We start from the raw sequence: 18,632 nt of genomic DNA on the forward strand, positions 1-18,632 counted from the left end.
GTTATGGAAAATAACAAATTCAACTAGCATTACAACATTACTACACAAATCTATTTTTACCGCAAAATATTGAAATCAAAATATGCCATATTATAGATCTAATGCATAGAGAATTTCACAAGGATTCCAAAAAGTCCTCATTTGCTATTTTACGATTTTTCTACAAATTGCTACGAATTTTCAAAGTTGAGCATAGAAATCTGCAATTAATAGATTAAACCGAAAAAAAACATTTTGCATCGGGAGTTTTGAGTTTCCACAAATCAACCAAGCCCGGATTTGTAAATGTATGTGTCTGGCTATTTTGCAAAGTGAACATGGTAAAGAGTTTCTATTCGTATTTCACCCCTTCTTCACCATAGACCGAGCAGGTACGAGGACAGGCCGCCGTCGGGCGTTGGGGGCCGTCGTCGGGCCGGCCAGCGAGGGCTTCGGTCGGCTGGGGAGTGGCTCCAGCGGCCAAGGGGAAGGGCCACGGCGGCCAGCTTGGCGCAGCCAGTGGCAGCCAGAGGCTCAGCCGGCTCGGCCTGCTCGGCCTGGCCGGCAGCGGCGGCGCCTAGTGTGCTGGGCCTGCCGGGCCGGCAGCAGCGGCCGGTCTCCGCCGTGGCTAGCCCTAGCTCTGGCCCAGCGCTGTTCGGCTGCAGCCCACGGGAGGGGCCAGAGGTGGCTGGGCACGGTACATGCTGGGCAGCCAGCCATGGCGGCCTCGCCGCGAGCAGCAGGGAGCGGAGGTAGAGAGCGAGAGGGCGAGGGAAGGAAGTGAGGGAGGAGAAAGGGAGCTTGGGAAGGCTCGGCATCCCCTTCTGGACGAGCAGGGACACGATAGGGAGGTGGCACGCGGCAGCAAAGCTCGTCAATGGTGGCCACATCCACGGACAGGTGTCGCCCGTTGAGGCATTTCACCGAGCACGTGGCGGGCAGCGACGTGGGCAAGGTGGAACGCCATTTTGGGCTACTTCTAGGCCGAATTAGACATTGGGCCATAAACAAAGTTTGTTCACCTCGGCCTGCTCTACGTTTCTTATTTAAGGTGCCCGACCATTTGAGCTCTGTAACAGCAGATAATTAAGCTCCAAAATGATAGTGTCAATATGTTAACAGCGATCATGGAAACTCGCTTTCGGAGATCGAAACTCGATCAAACTTAGTGCAACTTTTTGCATTCTCTTCTCCATAACATGACCTTGAACTTTTATTTTTGGACTAACTCAAGTTGCTTAGCAAAATTTGGAGAACGCGGAATGCTAGAATAATTCTAAGTGTTGAAGACTGCAGCAAAATCAATCTTGTGCCCTTTGTTTGTCAAGCTTAGAGATAGATTTAGACTTAGGTCCTTCAATAAAGTTTGTAGTACACAAACTATACTACAACTTTTATTTAAGGTCAAACCTTGTATCTTGAATATAAACCATTCTTTTACTTTGGTCAAAGTAGCATCTCGTTAACCCTAGAATTAGAGTTTTCAACCAATTGAGGCCTTTTCTTGACATGTGCTCAACACAAACCCTTCATGACTTTTGTTGTAGAGTTCAATTAGAGTCATTTAGGCAAGGTAGCAAGGTTTGGTTGATGGCCTATAATTCCCTTCACTTACTAGCGCAATTCAAGCAAGAATGTAACCCATCATTTCATGCGACTTCTTGATTCCGAATTTCATGAAACTTTTCCACGGTTCTAGATGGATGCATGTGGATGTAATGTACATGGAATAAGCATGTTTAACATTACTCTTGCATAATCTTAATAAGGGTCCATATGTAAGCAAATGTGCATGGCCCAAGTTTAAGTTGGAGCTCCATCATGTAGATTTGATCTTGACACCTTCATTACCACTCGACATGTCATGTTTGAGCTCAAACCCATTGCTTAACTGGTGACAAACACCTAGGGTGTTACAGACGTCAAGTTAGAACTTGCGTCAGACGATCCTATAGATCTGGATGATATGGTCTTCTCCGGCGAGGAGGAGAGCCGGGGGGGGGGGGTCATTGCGACCTCGGTGGAGCGCCGTGATACCACGACGTCGTTCGCTGGTGACGAGCTGGTGGCCACGCGTCGTGCGGCGGATCCCTCATCAAGGAAGCGCGCAGCGAGCGTGGACGTCATCGGTGAGCGGGCGTCGAAGCGGATGCGGTCACCGCGCCCCTTGGCAGAGTCACTGGCCCTGTCCCCACCTGTCGTGAACGTGGTGGAGCAAGGTGGGCGGTCTGCTGAGGGGTGGACTAACACCCGCGCGTCGCTCGGACCGATGCCGATGCATGACTCGCGGTGAGGGGATGACCTACCTGCTGCGGGCGTAGTCGAGCATGCCGGGCAACCTAAGGGGCAGACTGGAGCACGTGTGCCGCATGAGTCACAGTCGGAGGATACTACGCCTGTTGCTCTGGTCGAGGATTCCTGAGCCAGGTGTCAGGATGACCCGCAAGTCGGGCAGGAGCCGGTAGGGACGACTTTGCCCCCTACCGAAGTAAAGAAGCGTGGGTCGCGGTCTAGGAGCGGTCCTCGACGCGTAGGCCCATCGACGTTAGGGTCGGCCTTCAGAGTTGTGTCGCTCGCCACCCGGTGTCTTTCTCCGTTTCCTTTTGGGTTTTTGCTGGTTGAGCTTTTTATTGAAGTGTGACTGACCCATACCTTCTGTTAGTGGCCTAGGGATGCCGGGGATGAGTATTGCCCCGACTACCATGTAGGAGACCTAGAAGCCCATTTTGCAGCGTGTCATGGCGGCAAGACCTTCCGTTCCGGGGATGGTGCCCTTCGGTTCGGCTATTGATGAGGCGGCAGCTGTGGCGTCGGTGTTGGTGGCGATCCCAGTGCCAATGGCATTGGTGGCGTCGGAGGTGACTCTCACGGTGGAGGCGAGGGATACCAAGCTCCCTACCTCACCGGGTGGAGGGTTGCGCGGCTCACCCTTGCCGTCGGAGCCGAAGGCGCCAGGGGAAGACGTGGTCGGGCTAGGGTCAGGACACCTGGCGGTGGCCTAGGCCAACGAGGTGGTGGAGATCCCATCTGATGACGAGGCGGATGTCCCGGTAGAGCCATCGGTGCCATTGCGGCAACCCGCCAGTGATGTCACGGCATAGCCGTTGGTGCCATCGCCGGGCCTGGCGGTGGTCCAGTCGGTGGCTGGGACCTCTGGCGGGCCGATGGTGTTGCCGCAGCACCTAGCGGTGGTACGGTTGGAGGCTGGGCCCTCCGGTGAGGTGCCGGAGGGTGACCTAGAGTGGCCCTACCCTAAGCACCTAGTGAACACGTGGTTCGTCCTCTGGGACTCCTGGAAGCGTTAGTTCTAGGACATCTTTGGGGGGCAAGGGCACATCGCGATATTAGAACTCACCAAGCTGACCGCGCAACTTGAAAGCGCTCGGAAGCAGGCTCTGTTTGCCCGGTAGTTGGTTGAGGGCGACATGCAGCTCGTGGCGGAGGTCAGTTTCTGGTACTTGTCCTTTACCCTTTGGATCCTTTGTCGGTTGTTTTTAGCGTGCTTGCCTTTTGTAGGAGATAAGGAAGACGTCGTCCCGCAAGTCCCACTTCCTCTGGTCGGAGTACGCCCGGATGGCTGAGCTCGAGCATCGGGCGGAGTCTGCTTGCCGCAAGTCCCAGGACTAGGCGTCCGAGGCAGCCGTGGCATGGGTGGAGGGCCAGCGTGCGGAGGAGCGGGCGACTGTGGCCGAGCAAGGGCTCGACGCAGCAAGGGCCCGCCAGGCGGAGACTGAGGCGGAGTTGCGGGCGTCCCTAGCGAACACCGAGGTGGCGCTTTAGGAGGCTTTGGCAGCCCTTGATCTAGAGCACGCTGCCCTAGAGTCAGCAGAGAAGGCCCTGGAGGTGGAGCAGAGGGCCCGGTCGGAGGCGGATCGAGAGGTGCTCGCGCTCCGAGGCCAGGTGATGGAGACAGAGGACACGAGTGCCCGGCTGCGCGAGCAGGTGGCTCGGCAGGCGGAGGATCTTTCCACCCTTGAGGCTTCTCGCATCGGTACGTACCTTTTTTGTTTTCTGTTGTGTTGGCTTTTCCCTCAGCCTATTTCTGAGCTCGTTGCTCTTCTTGCAGAGCTGGGTGAAAAAGTGGAGGTGCTAGAGCAGGACCTAGAGACGACCAAGGCGACGCTTGGCCAAAATATGGAGGAACTGGCCAAGTCCCATGAGGAGCGTCATGCTCTTGAGGGGGATCTTGACCAGATCCGCAACGTTGCCCAACACGTCGTCTTGGAGATCTTTGGGTCGGTGCCGAGCACCAGCGCACCCGCTGTCCAGCTGGTGGAGGTCCCGAGGGAGCTCTAGGATCTTATCAGGTTTGGGTTGTTCTACGAAGTGTCGAGGGTGCTGACCGCGGTGGGGACGCACCATCCGCACCTGGACTTCACCACCATCTGTAGCGGATACGCTGAAGGCATGAGCATGGCAGACATCCAGTCAATCGGGGAGAGCTTGCTGCCGCACGCGCGGTCGGTGGCAGACCAAGTCTCCGCCGAGTGGGTGATGGATGTTCGTCGTGAAGACCTGGCCAAAAGCGTGCATGGAGAGGATGCTACAGAGCTTTCGGATGGCGAAGAGCCTGGGTCGGAGGTGAATGTCGCCCTGGTCTTGGCCGAGCCGGATGCCGTGCCATTGGGAAGTGAGCAGCTCGCGCCTTCATCGGTTGCACCGTCATCGGATGTCACCGAGCTGGCCCAATAGCATGTAAAATAATAGTTGTTTAGTGGAAGTAGATAGTTTTAAGTTTGTGGGGGAAGCCCCCGTATAAAACATTCGTGTGCTTAACTATTATAATGGTATTTTGTTTTTTGTGATGGAGTCACTCCGCTTAAGGAAGCTTGTTCCCTTTCGTTCCTTAGTTTTCCCTTAGCATAATTTTGTTTTTTAGTTCTTTCTTTCTCGTACCTGCCCGTTAGTTCCGTAGGTTGCGACCTTGTGAGCCCAGGGCATGGCCCGCAAGGCTCAGCTATTCGTAACCATAGGAAAGAGTGGGGTGCGATCAGTCGGAATTTTTAAAGTAAAGCTACGTAAGGTAAATTAAAGGAATGAACTACCCCTTTGTTAGGGTAGGAAGGAATTTCTCCATACAATAGTAAACAAAAAAGAGAGGTAGTATTGTCCCCTAGTGGAGCCCCCGAGTGCCCCAAGCCAAAAAATGTTTGGGTCGGGGTGCTCTTACAAGAGCGTACGTTAAGTAAATAATGGTAAGACTGAAACTTAGGGGAAAAGAAAAATGACATAGATGTTCCAAGGTGCTTGGTGAGAGCGTCGTCATCGTTATCCTTTAGTCGGTAGGCGTCCGGTATGACCACTTCACCCTTGAGTCGTCTGGATCCCTGTCCACTGCACCCCCTTCTTCGGCCGCTGCCTCTTCTCCTTTTTCTTGGCCTGCCAGCCTACCTCAGTAGGCGCTTGAGGAGCAGGCATTCCTTGTAGACGTGGTTCATGGGGTAGTTGTGGTTGGTGCATGGATTCTCCATGAGCTCGTGGAAGTGGCCGGAGGGGCCCTGCTGGGGCGGCGTGCCCACATGATCAGCCGTGGCGACCAACGCGGAGTCAGCCGGTTGGCAGTGATTCTTTCTATTCTTTTTTCCCCTCTGAGTGGAGGGGCCCTTGTCTTGATCCTAGCGCTTGGCCTTTCCTTTGCTGTGGCCTCTGTTGAAGCACGGTGGGAACGGCGCTTGTTGGAGGTGTTGGGCGAAGGTCGGTGGCCTTGGGCTGTCAGGGCTAGGACTCCAGTCGACGCCGCGTGTGCCTCAGTTCGGTCCGAGGCATGTGTAGACGGGCAGTCAGCACGGAGCGGTCGTCAAGTCAAGACGAGGTGCCATTGTGGCTTCTTGTGCCACACTTGGTGGTTGTGGCGGTGATAGGGCATAGTGCCCCATCTGCTGCATCTCTGTTCCCCAGATTGGGAGTGAGGTCACGAGTCAGCATCGCGATACGGAGCTCTCCGCTTGTTGAATGGCGGTGGCCTTCACCAGTGTCCGAAGGTTCCGGTGGATCACCTGTTCGCGAGGGTTGTTCGGCTCGGACAAGCTACGTAGGAGCATTACCACGGTGGCAATGTTCTGGCTGGCCCGAGCGAACTATGGGGGATCGGTTCCCCTATACGGGGTGGTGCGCTGGACCCGACGGGCGCGACCCCAGGCGCCGTTTGCCGGTCTATGCGCGTGGGGCGCAGCGTGGTGCACCGAGCGCGCTGGCGTAGTTGGTGGCTGATGCGACCACTGTAGTTGTAGATCCTCCCCATGCTCACGCGTGAGCTCGGGGGTCTCCACATGAGGGCCTAGAGGGGCGTGAGTCCGTGCGGACTCCGTTACCCCTGGCGGCTATTCCGGAGCGTCTGTCATAGCGCACTCGTGGGACGGACGGTGGCTTGGTGCCATGTCGCCGATGCTGGAGTTGTCACTCCCGACGTCGTCGTCCATGAAGTCAAGACAGCTAGGACCATAGCCCACCATCCCCACGAGTTCAGACATGAGAGGGGGCGGCACCGGCATCCGCTGGGGCCCCCGGGCGTACGCGTCCATGGGAGACACAAGGCCATAGGGGAACCGGTCATATGGCGGCTGCGACGGGGACAACAGTAACCCATCGGGTATTTGATGGAAGATAGAACGTAGTAAGTAAATAACAGCATGTATATTACTGACAGCAGGGTTTGAGCAGAGAGTTTGCTCAGAATGAAGCGCAGATGCTGCGCCATCGATGTCGCGCATCCCGGAGTCGATGGAGGACGTCCCTCCGACGGGTGCCGGGTCACGAGTCTCCTCGCAGAGGTGGAGTATGCCGGCCGATCGGCGGCGAAGTCCAGGCTTCCGAAGCGGAAGGCCTGGCAAGGCTCGAAGACGGGTGGAACCCGCATCCCGGTGGGCGAGAGTGCAGGAAATTCCAATGAGCCAAAGCGAATTTTATCGTTCGAGCCCGCCACGGCGGGGGTGGCGGAGAAATGGGCCATCCGATTACCAAAAATGTGTTGAACGTACAACGTCTTCCCCATAGACGGCGCCAATTGTCGGTACAGAAAGTGACCAACTAGTAAATATTTATAGTTTTGCTGCACGTTATGATTGGAGGTGGCCTAGCACTCAATGACATGGGATTTATACTGGTTCAGGCAACGTGCCCTACATCCAGTGTGGGTCGGTCGGTGACTTTATTCCCAAGCCCAGGTGCTCGAAGTCTGTAGTGGGGTTACAAATGAGAGAGAGAGAGAGAGAGATGGGGTGTCCAGTCGGTCTGGTCGGAAGGGCCAAGATCGATGGGAGCTATGCTATGAACGAAGTGTCCAAGCGGGTGCTTGAGGGGTTGCGAGCTATCGATCTAATGAACCTAAACTTGAAGAAGTCGACTTGGGTTAACCGCCTCTGTTTGGAGGGAGCACATCCCCTTTTATAGAAGAAGGGGACGGCTTTACAAGTGAGAGGGAGAGAGAGTACGGAGATTTCTAAGCCTTGTTGCCCACGTCGATGGGGACGGGACAATGGTGGGCGCCCGCAATACTATTGATGTCACTACAGAATGTCAGGTACATGTGGGAGGTTGAGCTGCTTTCTTCAAGACTGGAGGACGTCGGTACTTGCAAAAATGCTATCTCACCGACTGGAGGCATGGCTTTACCATGTTCACCTGGTACGGTGAATTCCAGCGCCCACAATACTGTTGATGCCCAGAGGCACGTGGGGGGTCTTACCGTATGGGTGTTTTGACCGGCGCCTACAATACTGTAAAGGTAAATGTTGGCGCCTACAATACTGTTTGTGGCAGGGCGGTTGTAAAGCACTGTTCCACAGGGTATGGTCCCTGGTGCTGTGGTTTGACTTGCGAGCCCTGTCTTGCCTTCCTTAGTACGCCTTCTGGTTCTTTTCGAGCGGGCATCCCCAGTCGGATGGCCCCAGTCGGTACTGGCACGCCAGTCGGAGAATAGCAATGGGTAGGGTTTTCTATGAACCCCGGTCGGAGACATGGGGTCGGAGTCGGAGGCGGTCCTCGAGTCAGGCTTTCTGGGTGGAGGCCATGCTAAGGCGGCCGGGGCCTGACGCTAGTGCTCCAATCGGAGAGGCCGTTCGGAGTTGGCCTGAGCCTGAGCTAGTGCTCCGGTCGGAAAGATGGGCCAAAGGTAGCCAGGGCCTGAAGCGAGTGCTCCGGTCTATTGAATTTAGACTCTCGGGCCGGTCCAGGAGAAAAAAGGCCGTCCTCCTGGGCCGAGCCCTGGCGTGGAAGTCGGTCCCCGAGGGACCCCAGGTTTATGAACCCGACAGATGCCCTAGTTTGATTTTATTAGTTGGTGTGTCCAATAAATTCCCTCCTGGGTTTTTGTGCCTGCACTTGTGTTGCGTTTAGGCCTGGCCAGTGCCTGGTGCTTGAGTCGATAGAATGTGTGTGTGATTTGCAAGTTTGGATTGACGAAGCAGCAGCCTGGTGTGCATGGCCACCTGTGATTTGCATGTTGTTTATTTAGCTCCTAATATTTGCGCGTTGCAATTCATTTCTCCTTCTCGTATTCACACCCCTATGATCTGTTGGCGATTTTTGTGCGACATTTTTGTGAATTTTCCATGGAATATAGATCCTGCTTTCTGCTACGTTTGTCCCGTTCCGTGTGGTTCAGTATGGTAACTAGCTTCTTCCTTCAGTGTGGCACAAAGATCTCTTTCCTATAATGAATTCTCTGGACCAGTTCATCTTACTATTGATGATCTCAAGCATCTTCTTGAATTGTAAGTCAAGATTAACCTATTTGCTTGATTATTTGTTGTTTCTATCCTATTTGAACCGTTGCGGTATGAGTATGAGATAATTGTTAGTGTTCACTTTGCTATGTCGGCTAGCAAAGCACGCCGTGAAGCAGAAATTATATATATTTTTAAAATATTTATATATGTTGCTTATGTCCTATATGAATGTTTTTCTGACTGAACTAATATCATCACTTCCCTAAAATTCCAATTGGTGGTGAGAATGACTGGGCAACCCCGTTCTCTGCCGTACTGCACCAACCCTTGCAGTTGAGGGCATTTGGCTGCAGAGAATGGTGGGGAGACATTTACGTTGCTTGCTTCTTAAGTGCTTAATCTAGCAAAGTTAAATTTTGGATGCTTTATTTTACCAAGCCAAACTTTCGTGTAGTTTGTGTTGTTCTACTTTGCCTATGCTGCTACATGACGTGGTGTCAATTTGCTTGATTGGTAAAATCTTCTAGTGTGAGGAGGTCATAGTGTTAGAGATTGGTGGTGTTTATATTTGTCGTGTTGGGTTAAGCGAGCTAGCTACGGCCTGTGTTGCGCGCCATGGTGTAGCAGCTTGAGCATTAGGGCAGTTTATTACTGTTATTTGTGTGCAATGGTTTTTATGGTCAGCAATGGTGCTTGCTTTTTTTTGTTTGGGTTAACTCATCTATTAGATCTGATTGCTCTTGATCTATAGAACTAGTTTTTGCTTGGTGTGCTTGTTCAATGGTTTATTTGATCTATAGTTGAAGAGATGATTGTACCACAACATATTGCAAAAATTAAAAAGGGCTACTCTCTACCTGAATGTGCTGCTTACTAATCTATTATTGGCTTTTATCCTTAACAAAATGCTCAGCAATATAGACTGTCATCATATATGTGTAAAGACATTTTTTTACATTTACCAATGCTTGTGCTTTTCAACAGTCAAATTTCTTGCTTTTGGGTGGTGGTCTAGCTATGATTTATCCTTGTGCATTTTGGGGTATTCATGGTACTTGATTGACAGCCTCCTTTCAGTAATTATTCAGTCTTTCAGTACCAAAGGGAGTAAGTTGCTTTGTTTGTGTCCAAGTCATTAGCTCTTTTGGTAACACAGTTGACATGCTAATTGCATTTTGGATAGAAAATTTTGAAAAGTCTTGTCACCATTGTACTGAATGAAGAAGCCACAACAAGGAAGGTTCCCTGCTGGCTTGATCCTCAGAGTCCTGAATCACAGCTTCCCGTTGACACCAAAAAATTTAACAAAAGGTGGCCCTGTAAAGTTGATCATATATGTACTATTAATTCCTTAATTATTACACCAATTTGTGTTATTTTGCTCTTTGTTGCTGGTTTTTGTGGTACCACGAGTGGGCAAGTGAGACTGCTTTATCATTACAAACATTGCAGCAATCAAATGGTAGTATCATTGGAGTTCCTACTGCCTAAGGTTTCTATCTCCTCACCCCAATACGCAAAAAAGAAAAGAGAAACCGATTTCATTTTTCTTTTCCCTCCAGTGTTTTTGTTACAAACTTACAAATTTTTTGTGTAGAATTTGCAGATATTGTACACAATGTGAAGCACCTGCAGAATGAAATTGAGCTCAATGACAGATTGCAGTAATTTTGTATCTCACTTGAGATAATCTGTGGGGTAGCTAATTTTGCTAGTACAGTTTAGCATGGGAAAAAGAATCAGAAGAGAACAACTGTATCCAATCTATTCAAAACTCTTGAGGAATGTGGACTATCAAAGTAGAGGCCATTGGGTCATGAGGTACTATGAAAGCACAGAATGTTCTGTGAAAAATTAACGAAGATCTAGGTTTACAAGAGGTCAGTTCTTAGTTAATTTTAGTATCTAGTGCTATAGATCAGCATATATCAATTTTGTATTTATGCTTTGAGCAACCTACAGGTTAACAAGGCCACGTCTCATCTATTGATTGTGTTGTCTGAACAACATCTTGCTTATAATCTATTTGATCAGCTGAACCAATTCCGACATGCTATTTTTTACTATGTTCTGGAGGTACTTCTCAACTTATGTCTTTTTCCTTTTAGGGCTTCAAAATCAATTTGCAAAACTCACTTGTTATCCTTTATAGGAAAGAGTAAATCCTATCATCAAGCCAAAATGTGTCAGGAATTTTAATTGGATGCAAACAACATTAGGAATTTTTACTTCAGAGCATAAATATGTCAAATATTTTCTCCTATAAACTACAGTAATGCTCCTTGATATAGCACTTGGTATACCACTAAACTATGTGATCCTAATTTTCTACTACAAAGTTGTTGAAGTGCTCTGCAAACAAATTAAACATTTAGTTACATAATTGCAATCAACAATAATGTAAATTGCAAGTATTGGACACCGCAATTGTAGTTCTGAACATATGCAATATGGTGGTGTTGAACCATTTTCCTCCTCGATTTGTCTTTTTTCTACTAGTTGATCTAAATGGCTGCTGCTAAGACTGGATAAATACATAAACATCAACAAAGGACATTTGTATGCACCTTCTGTAAAATTAAAATTTGAATACATGGACTGCCTCTTTCAATGATCCTTTTTTGTGATAAAAAATATTACATAACTTAATCTAAGCTTCCTACAGCTTGGTCCTTACATAATTTAATTGTCCATCTTAAAAATTGTGCATCTATCAGTTCTTGAAGTCCTTATGCACCTGCATAGGCACATATTGCCTCAGTTGGTCTCATGGGATGTTAGATGAGCATTAATCAACATGACATTTTTGTCCTTGTCCTTTCATTGAAAAAAGTTGTTTATTGTGATTTGTGCCAACATATTTCAGATATTTGTGTTTGTGTTTCTATATAAGAAATTGTAGTCTATTAATTGTGATCTGTGCTAGGACACAACACATTTTTGTCCTGTCCTTTCATAGAAAAAATGTTTTTATGATCAGGTTTCGTGACTCCATGCATGCATCTCCTCAGTCCCTCCTCATTTTTCATGGCTGAAAAGAGAATAATCTCGTCGGTGCTAGCAGAAGGTGGTGCTCTGGATCCCCACCATTACCAATGATAGGACGAAGCAGAAGGCCATGGAGGCCATCATGGACATCTAAGGTAAGCAACTAATCCAAACTAATAACCACGTTGTTCGTTCCTTGCTTATTTGTTTTGTCAGTTTAATTAATTTGGATGGAAAAAAGAGCTATAAAATATGATATGATGGATCTTTGCAGCTGAAACTAGATAGATATGTACTCTAGGATCTGGAGGCTTGCTTTAATTTTAGCTTTTCTGTTATTATTATTCAGAAACATACATGGCTTTACGGCCAACTTCTGGTAGCTAAATCATTCTTGTGATCATATCATATATATATGAAAGCTGGCACGGTCAGGTCAGATTGTTAGGTCGGTGGCTGAAATAGAATCGGATTGTGATGCCTGATTATAGTTCAGAGTTGTCTTTGTGCATAGGTGCATGACACCGCCTTGTTTTGTTTACACAGTTTGTTGCAGTATATGGGTGCATTTGGCACAGCTCCAGTGCCGTAGCTAGAGCCCTCAGCCGAAGCCACTTTTCATTGCTTTATTTCTGTACTAAAAATGACTCTGGCTCCGTGCTTAGATGGTTAGAAGCCCGCTTTGTGAGGGCTCAGCACAAACCTAATTGTCTCCCTAACAGTAAAATTTCAAATGGTAGTGAAAATGGCACAGTTAGCATACTTCCAGTCTAGTTCAATTGAGAGGAAGATGGCACTGATTATGGTGGTGAAAACTAAGAGTGCAATGTGAAGCTAAACTCTTAATATTACCTATGTAACAGTGTAACAGTGTAACTATATTAGCATGCTCTATTTGGTGGCGTTGTCATGGTTCCTTTTTATCCAAGTATCATGGATGGGATAGGTAACAAAAATATAGAGTATTCCTCAGAGATACTGTTAATTGTGATTTGTGGCAACACACCTCTTTTTTATCCTTGTCCTTTCATAAAAAAATTATTTCTTGTGATTTGTGCTAACATGCCTTTTCATCTGTTTATTGTGATTTGTGCTTGCCCACATCAAGTTTTTATCCTTGTCCTTTCATAGAAAAACATTGTCTCTTGTGATTTGTGCTAACTCACCTTTTTCTTTGTTTATCGTGGTTTGTGCTTGCCCAAGCCAAGTTTTTGTCCTTGTCCTTTCATAGTAAAAAATTGTCTCTTATGATTTGTGTTATCACTTCATGAACTTTGTTAATTCTGATTTATGCCAATACACATCTCATTTTTGTCCTTGTCCTCGCACATTAATATAATACAAACCCTAGAATGACCATTTTCCACTTGTAACTTATTTTATTAGGTGGTTTTCTATCAATGACACTGCTACAGGAGCACTTATGTCCTATGCCAGTTGTACTTTAGTGATACCAAAGAACTATTTCTGATCAGACAACTTAAAGATTCAGTAAACCAAACAATTTAAAGATTCAATTACATAATTGTAGTTTGCTATAATGTAGATTGCAAGTATCAGGCACTGTAATTTTAGTTCTAAGCATATGCAATATGCTGTTGTTGAACCGTTAGCCTCGTTGTTACTAAATTGTTACTTGTGATTTGTGCTAGAGCTAGTATATTTGTTACTAAATTGCATTTTATATTTGTCATGATTTTGTGGTTGTGTCCTAGTTTGTTATCTATCTTTGTTAATACTGATAAACAAGTCATCCTTGCTGGCTTTACCAGTGTTGTGTATGTCTGCTTTATTTCCCAATAGCAGTAGGTGCTGATGATGAATGTAGCTTTGGTTTCACTGCCTCACTAGGTTCTCAAGACCACACTGCATCTTTCCTGTGAACCCCATTTGTTTTAGAAAACTGACAGTAAGCGAAAGGTATCTATTTGTCTTCCTTGATTTTTTAGGTTAACACCAGCAGATAGTTTATTGGTCTAGCTGAGATGGTGGGTCGAGTTGATTTTAACAAGACAGTTGAATACTTGGTGCAAGACAAGTGGATTGGTTGGTTTCCTGTCAAGTGGCACATTATGAAGGACATTCCTAATAGCTTGTTGAAGCACATCATTCTTGAGTATAATGAAAACAAAACAGTTACTAACGACAGACACATGCAGGAGGTGAGTTAAGTTGCTTTCAGTTTTTCTCTTGTTTTGTCAGTTTCTCCACTGATTGTTGATGGTTTGGTTGTTTTTGTTTTGGTTCACAATTTTGTTGTTCTGAATCACTCAGTCTGCTAAACATGCAGGCAGTGTCTTGAGGCACAAAGTGCAGTTCACCTGGAGTAACCAAGAGGATAATGCCGAGGTATGTATGTCCAGCCCTGAATTTCGTAAACTTGCTGTTGTTTTTGTTACTCCAAACCAGCTATGTAAATTCATCACTCTTTTTTCCATCTCAGGAGACGCCATTTCAGATGCTTGGTACGAGGTGCTGCATTATTCTCTGTTTGCACAGGGTTTTTAAGTGGTTACATCATTGCTACTTCTACATTCTAGTTTGGATAAAAAATGTGATTTGTGCCAGCACACACTAAATTTTTGTCCTTGCCATTTCATAAAATAAAATTGTTCCTTGTGATTTGTGCTAACACATCTTGACTTTGTTAATTGTGATTTATGGCAACACACACCTTTTTTTTGTCCTTGTCATTTGTGCTAGCTCACCTTTTCCTTTGTTTATTGTGGTTTGTGCTTGCCCAAGCCAAGTTTATGTCCTTGTCCTTTTATAGAAAAAAATTATCTCTTGTGATTTGTGCTAACACTTCATGAACTTTATTAATTTTGATTTATGCCAACACACATCTCATTTTTGTTCTTGTCCTTGCATATCAATATAATACAGACCCCAAAAGCTAAACTCCTCCTTGCTATTTTATGTAGAAGTTTTTCTGTTTTTTGTGCATGATATTTGCTCATGATAATTTCTCTACAATAGTGTACCAGTGTGATCTCCAATAGCTGCATGTGCTTGTGGCAGCTTACTCACATGCAAGAATGGTTGTAGTAGTGTGCTAGTAGGATCTGCCAGTGGGTGTAATTGCTAGTTTTTCTTGATGATTGCGCAGTCATGTGTTGGGTATCTGCTTCCTCAATGTGATAACTTATTTGTGTCATTGTGTGTAAGGTATCATAAGGAACCTGGGCATAGGAAATGGTGATCCAGCAGCATGCCAGGGCCATCTGGAGGTGTGCAAATACTTGGTTGAGGAACTAGGATGTCATCCAAATATGGCTGCAACTGGAGGCTCATGTTAAGGTTCTTTCTACATCTTTTGTGCTTCTGGAAATTGTATTATCTTATTATGTGAACCTTTGGCATCTGGCAGTATGAGGTATTTAAATTGTTCTCTCATATGTGTTGTTGTCTCCTAGTTTGTTATTCTTTTTATGTACACATTCTGTGCTATTTAATTGTATTGTCAGCAGGCTCCACATTCATGAGCTGGATTCTGTATTTATATACATATACAATATAATTACATTAACAACATGTAGTATTTGCACTATTTGAAACATGCAATTTTCATGTTCTTGTTTTGTAATTTTTGAAGATCATAATCATTGTGCATTTTTTCATCGAGAACATCTCATTATGTGTGAGTAAATATTTTGTTTCGTAGTAATTTCATCGATATAATGCATTACACTTAATTTGCACATAAGATTGTGCAAAATCTAACAGCATCTGAAATAGTTGGGTGCTCTGAGTTAATTTTGATTTGTGGCAGAGTTTCTTTCTGTAGTGGCAGAGTTATTATTCTGTCAATAAGCTTGTACGTGTGTTTACTAACCTTTGCTGATGAGGTATGGATCAGTCTTCTAGTTCTTCTTCTTGAAATTTCCTGTTCTTCTTTGCAATCTGATGTCTCCCCCTTTTCCCTGCCCTGCGTGAGCAGAGCATAGGCTTCCCCCACGCAGATCTGTTTCTGGTTGGCTTTTCTCCCAAGTCTTTATATTCCTATGTATTCATGGTTTGGGGCTTTTGTTATGGGCTGCTACTGTTAAATGGACCAATTTGTAATTTTAGTTATATTCCTATGTATTTATGGTTTTGGGTTCTCTTATGGGCTGCTGCTGTTAAACGAGCTATTTTGTTATTTTAGTTAATGGGCAAACTTTGGTTGCACAGAAATTATAACAGATTTCCCCTAAGTGGGCCTTCTTTAAAAACGTGTGCTACCTTGTGCTAAAACATATGGTTTCTTCTCTCTTGGAAATCATGTATTATGCAAGCAACCAACAACCATGTGCTAACTTATGCTAAAACACATGGTTTTTTCTCTATTATAAATTATGTGTTTTGTAACTAGCAAACAACCATGTGCTACCTTTTATTGAAATACATGGTTGTTGGATAGACAAACTCAAAATAAAAACGAAACAAAAACAGCAGATAAGTGCAATTTTGTCCTTGAAGAAATAATGGACTCGAAAAGGCAGTAATATAATACAACCCCTTCTGTATACTTTTTTTTTGAAGCCTCTCGTCTGAGTACATCCACACCACACACTACTTGTACACTGCTGGATCTACAATTACACACAGATAACAATAGTGTCCTTCTTAAAATCGCCTCCACACCCGGAGTGCTCACCAACCGGCTCGGTCCCCTTATTATTGATTGAAGTGTATACTGAAACCCCTGATATTCTTTCTTCGTCTACTAGAAGTGTATAATCATCGTCTCTCGTCAACTGTAAGGAACGGGAATCCTATCTGGGCCAGACTTGATGTCGTCCCGGAGCATATCAGACAGGGCAAGACTAATTCTCCCAACTCTTCCTGCATCATCAAGAAACAAGAAATTAATGGATAGGTGGATCTCTGTTGCATCACGAAACAACTGTATCCACCAATGTCAAACTGTAAGTGCATTCTATCTAGCAGAAAACATTTACCATCCCCAACTGGTTGCCCGTCCCATTCGACGACGGGCAGCAACGGCAGCCCGCTCCCAAGAAACATCATCTCGGCGCACTGCCTCGCCTCAACGGCAGAAATCCTTGCGTCCCGGACACTCCTCAGAAGGCCGGCTCCAACCAGCTCGGGCGCCAACGCGAGGATCCGCTTCGCCGTGCACCCGCTGAGGATCCTGTCGAACGCCGGCAGCACCAGGTCCCCGCCCGTGGTGACGAACGCGACGTTCATCGTCGGGCCCTCAGCGACGTACCCGTCCTCGTCGACCCAGACCGAGGCGAACGCGCCTCGCTCTTCGGCTTCCGCCATGGCCAGTGCGTTCGGGAGGTAGTTGACGCTCTTTATGCCCGCGAAAAATGGATGCTTCATGGGCACGGTGGCCGTGATGGCCTTGACGCCATCCTTGTGCCGAGAGCCGGCGGCGGCGGTGGCGACGATGGCGTAGAACGTGGACCCCGTGCAGCCCTTTGGCGACAGCAGGAAGTCGCCGGGGCCGGCACTCAGCCAGTACTTGATTGAGCCGTTCTTGCATCCGGAGGCTGCCGTCATCTGGAGCAGTATGTCGCGCAGTGTCCTGCGGGGGAATGGCGGATCGATCTTTGCTTTGGATGCAGAATCGAGGAGCCGGTCCAGGTGAGAATCCAGTTCGTACAAGTAGCTGCTCACAGAGTCACAGTAACCAATGTCACTTTCAGAATTCAGACAGGATATCGTATCACTGTATATCATCAGAAGATTCAGAAATGAGATAAAATAGATGAGCAGAGCAGAGAGGACAGTCAACCCATCAGAAATGGTAGCAGTGTCGAAAACGCCATGTCCTCTGTGAACCATGTGATCGTCAATCGGGATCACCATCATCGATGGATCAAGTATGATGCCGCCAACGACACTGGAGTACATTGCTGGGTAACCTTGTTTGGTGGATTCCGATTTCTCTTGTAGCTTTCGGAGAACCTGTATATACATACATATTCAGAGTGATAAATTAAGGATGCAACATGATGTTTCACTTCATATATTTCCTGTTTATGAATTACAGGCACCTCCCAAGAATCCGTATACTAATTTCTAATCTAGTACTAGTACATGAATTGCCCAGCAGAATCTTTCACGAACGGTACAGAAGTAAATTAATCTCCTGCTCCTTGCATCACAGAATCTGTCACGAATGGTACAGAGGCAAATACACCAAAACAAGAAGATATATACTGACCTGACTGCCCGACGCGTACACTGGTACCACGCGATCCTCCCCTGAAACCAAGGAAAACACAAGCAGAGATGGCTAATTCAGCAACCAATTCTCTTGAGAAAGCCATACTCCGGAGATGCGAACCTTGCATCCTGTCGGCCGCGGAGGTAAGGAGACGGGGGAGTGATGGGGATGCAGAGCACAAGTCCGACTTTGGTTTTGTAAGCTCCCATCAGAGATTAGAGTCAGAAATTCAGAATCCAAGGGAGAGCATAAACAAGTACAGAGTTCCGCCGCTGATCGCCACCTGGAGTTGACGGCGTTATTTTTTTTATTACAAATATGTTTTTGCCCATAGGGTGAGTTCGATTGACGATTTCCAACGTGAAACTCTTTTATACTAAAAAAAACGTGAAACTCTTTTCTAAAACCCAAAATCTCTAATATGCCAAAACTAGTTTGGTTTATGACTTAACGTTGATTTTTTTAGCAACGTTTTAACTTTTTTTTTAAATTACATAGTACAATGTAGACACTTCCAATATGTATGGATACTCACCTCTATTAACACACGTACACAAACCCTACCCTTATTAGCAAATCCGAAGGACTGAACTGACATAGACGTTGATGACAGGTGGTAGTACAGCCATTGGTGGACCAAAAGCCCGGTGACCCTGATGTATGCCCGAGCTCCGACAACGCCAATGTATAATAAGGTACTTTTCGCAACACTCTTTGTCCGAAACTCAAGAGATGCGACCTAAGGGTATTCACAATGCAGAAATCATAAAGTTATTAATTGCACAGCCAAGTAAGCAATTTGTTAATGTGGCGAGTAA

At 46.5% G+C, this 18,632-nt stretch overlaps 1 protein-coding gene across 1 annotated transcript; it reads right to left on the bottom strand.

Moving 5' to 3' along the window:
* Positions 1 to 16,077: 16,077 nt before the first annotated feature.
* LOC136518736 (D-amino-acid transaminase, chloroplastic-like) lies at positions 16,078 to 18,008 on the bottom strand. Its single transcript, XM_066512427.1, has 5 exons — positions 17,935 to 18,008; positions 17,812 to 17,852; positions 17,380 to 17,552; positions 16,577 to 17,253; positions 16,078 to 16,460 (listed from the first exon to the last, which is right to left on the bottom strand). The coding sequence occupies exons 1-5, from the start codon at positions 17,939 to 17,941 to the stop codon at positions 16,369 to 16,371; spliced, it is 990 nt and encodes a 329-aa protein (XP_066368524.1). The 5' UTR covers positions 17,942 to 18,008; the 3' UTR covers positions 16,078 to 16,368.
* Between the last annotated feature and the right edge of the window lie 624 nt (positions 18,009 to 18,632).

This window comes from Miscanthus floridulus, chromosome 17, assembly GCF_019320115.1.
Source record: "Miscanthus floridulus cultivar M001 chromosome 17, ASM1932011v1, whole genome shotgun sequence".
NCBI lineage: Eukaryota > Viridiplantae > Streptophyta > Magnoliopsida > Poales > Poaceae > Miscanthus > Miscanthus floridulus.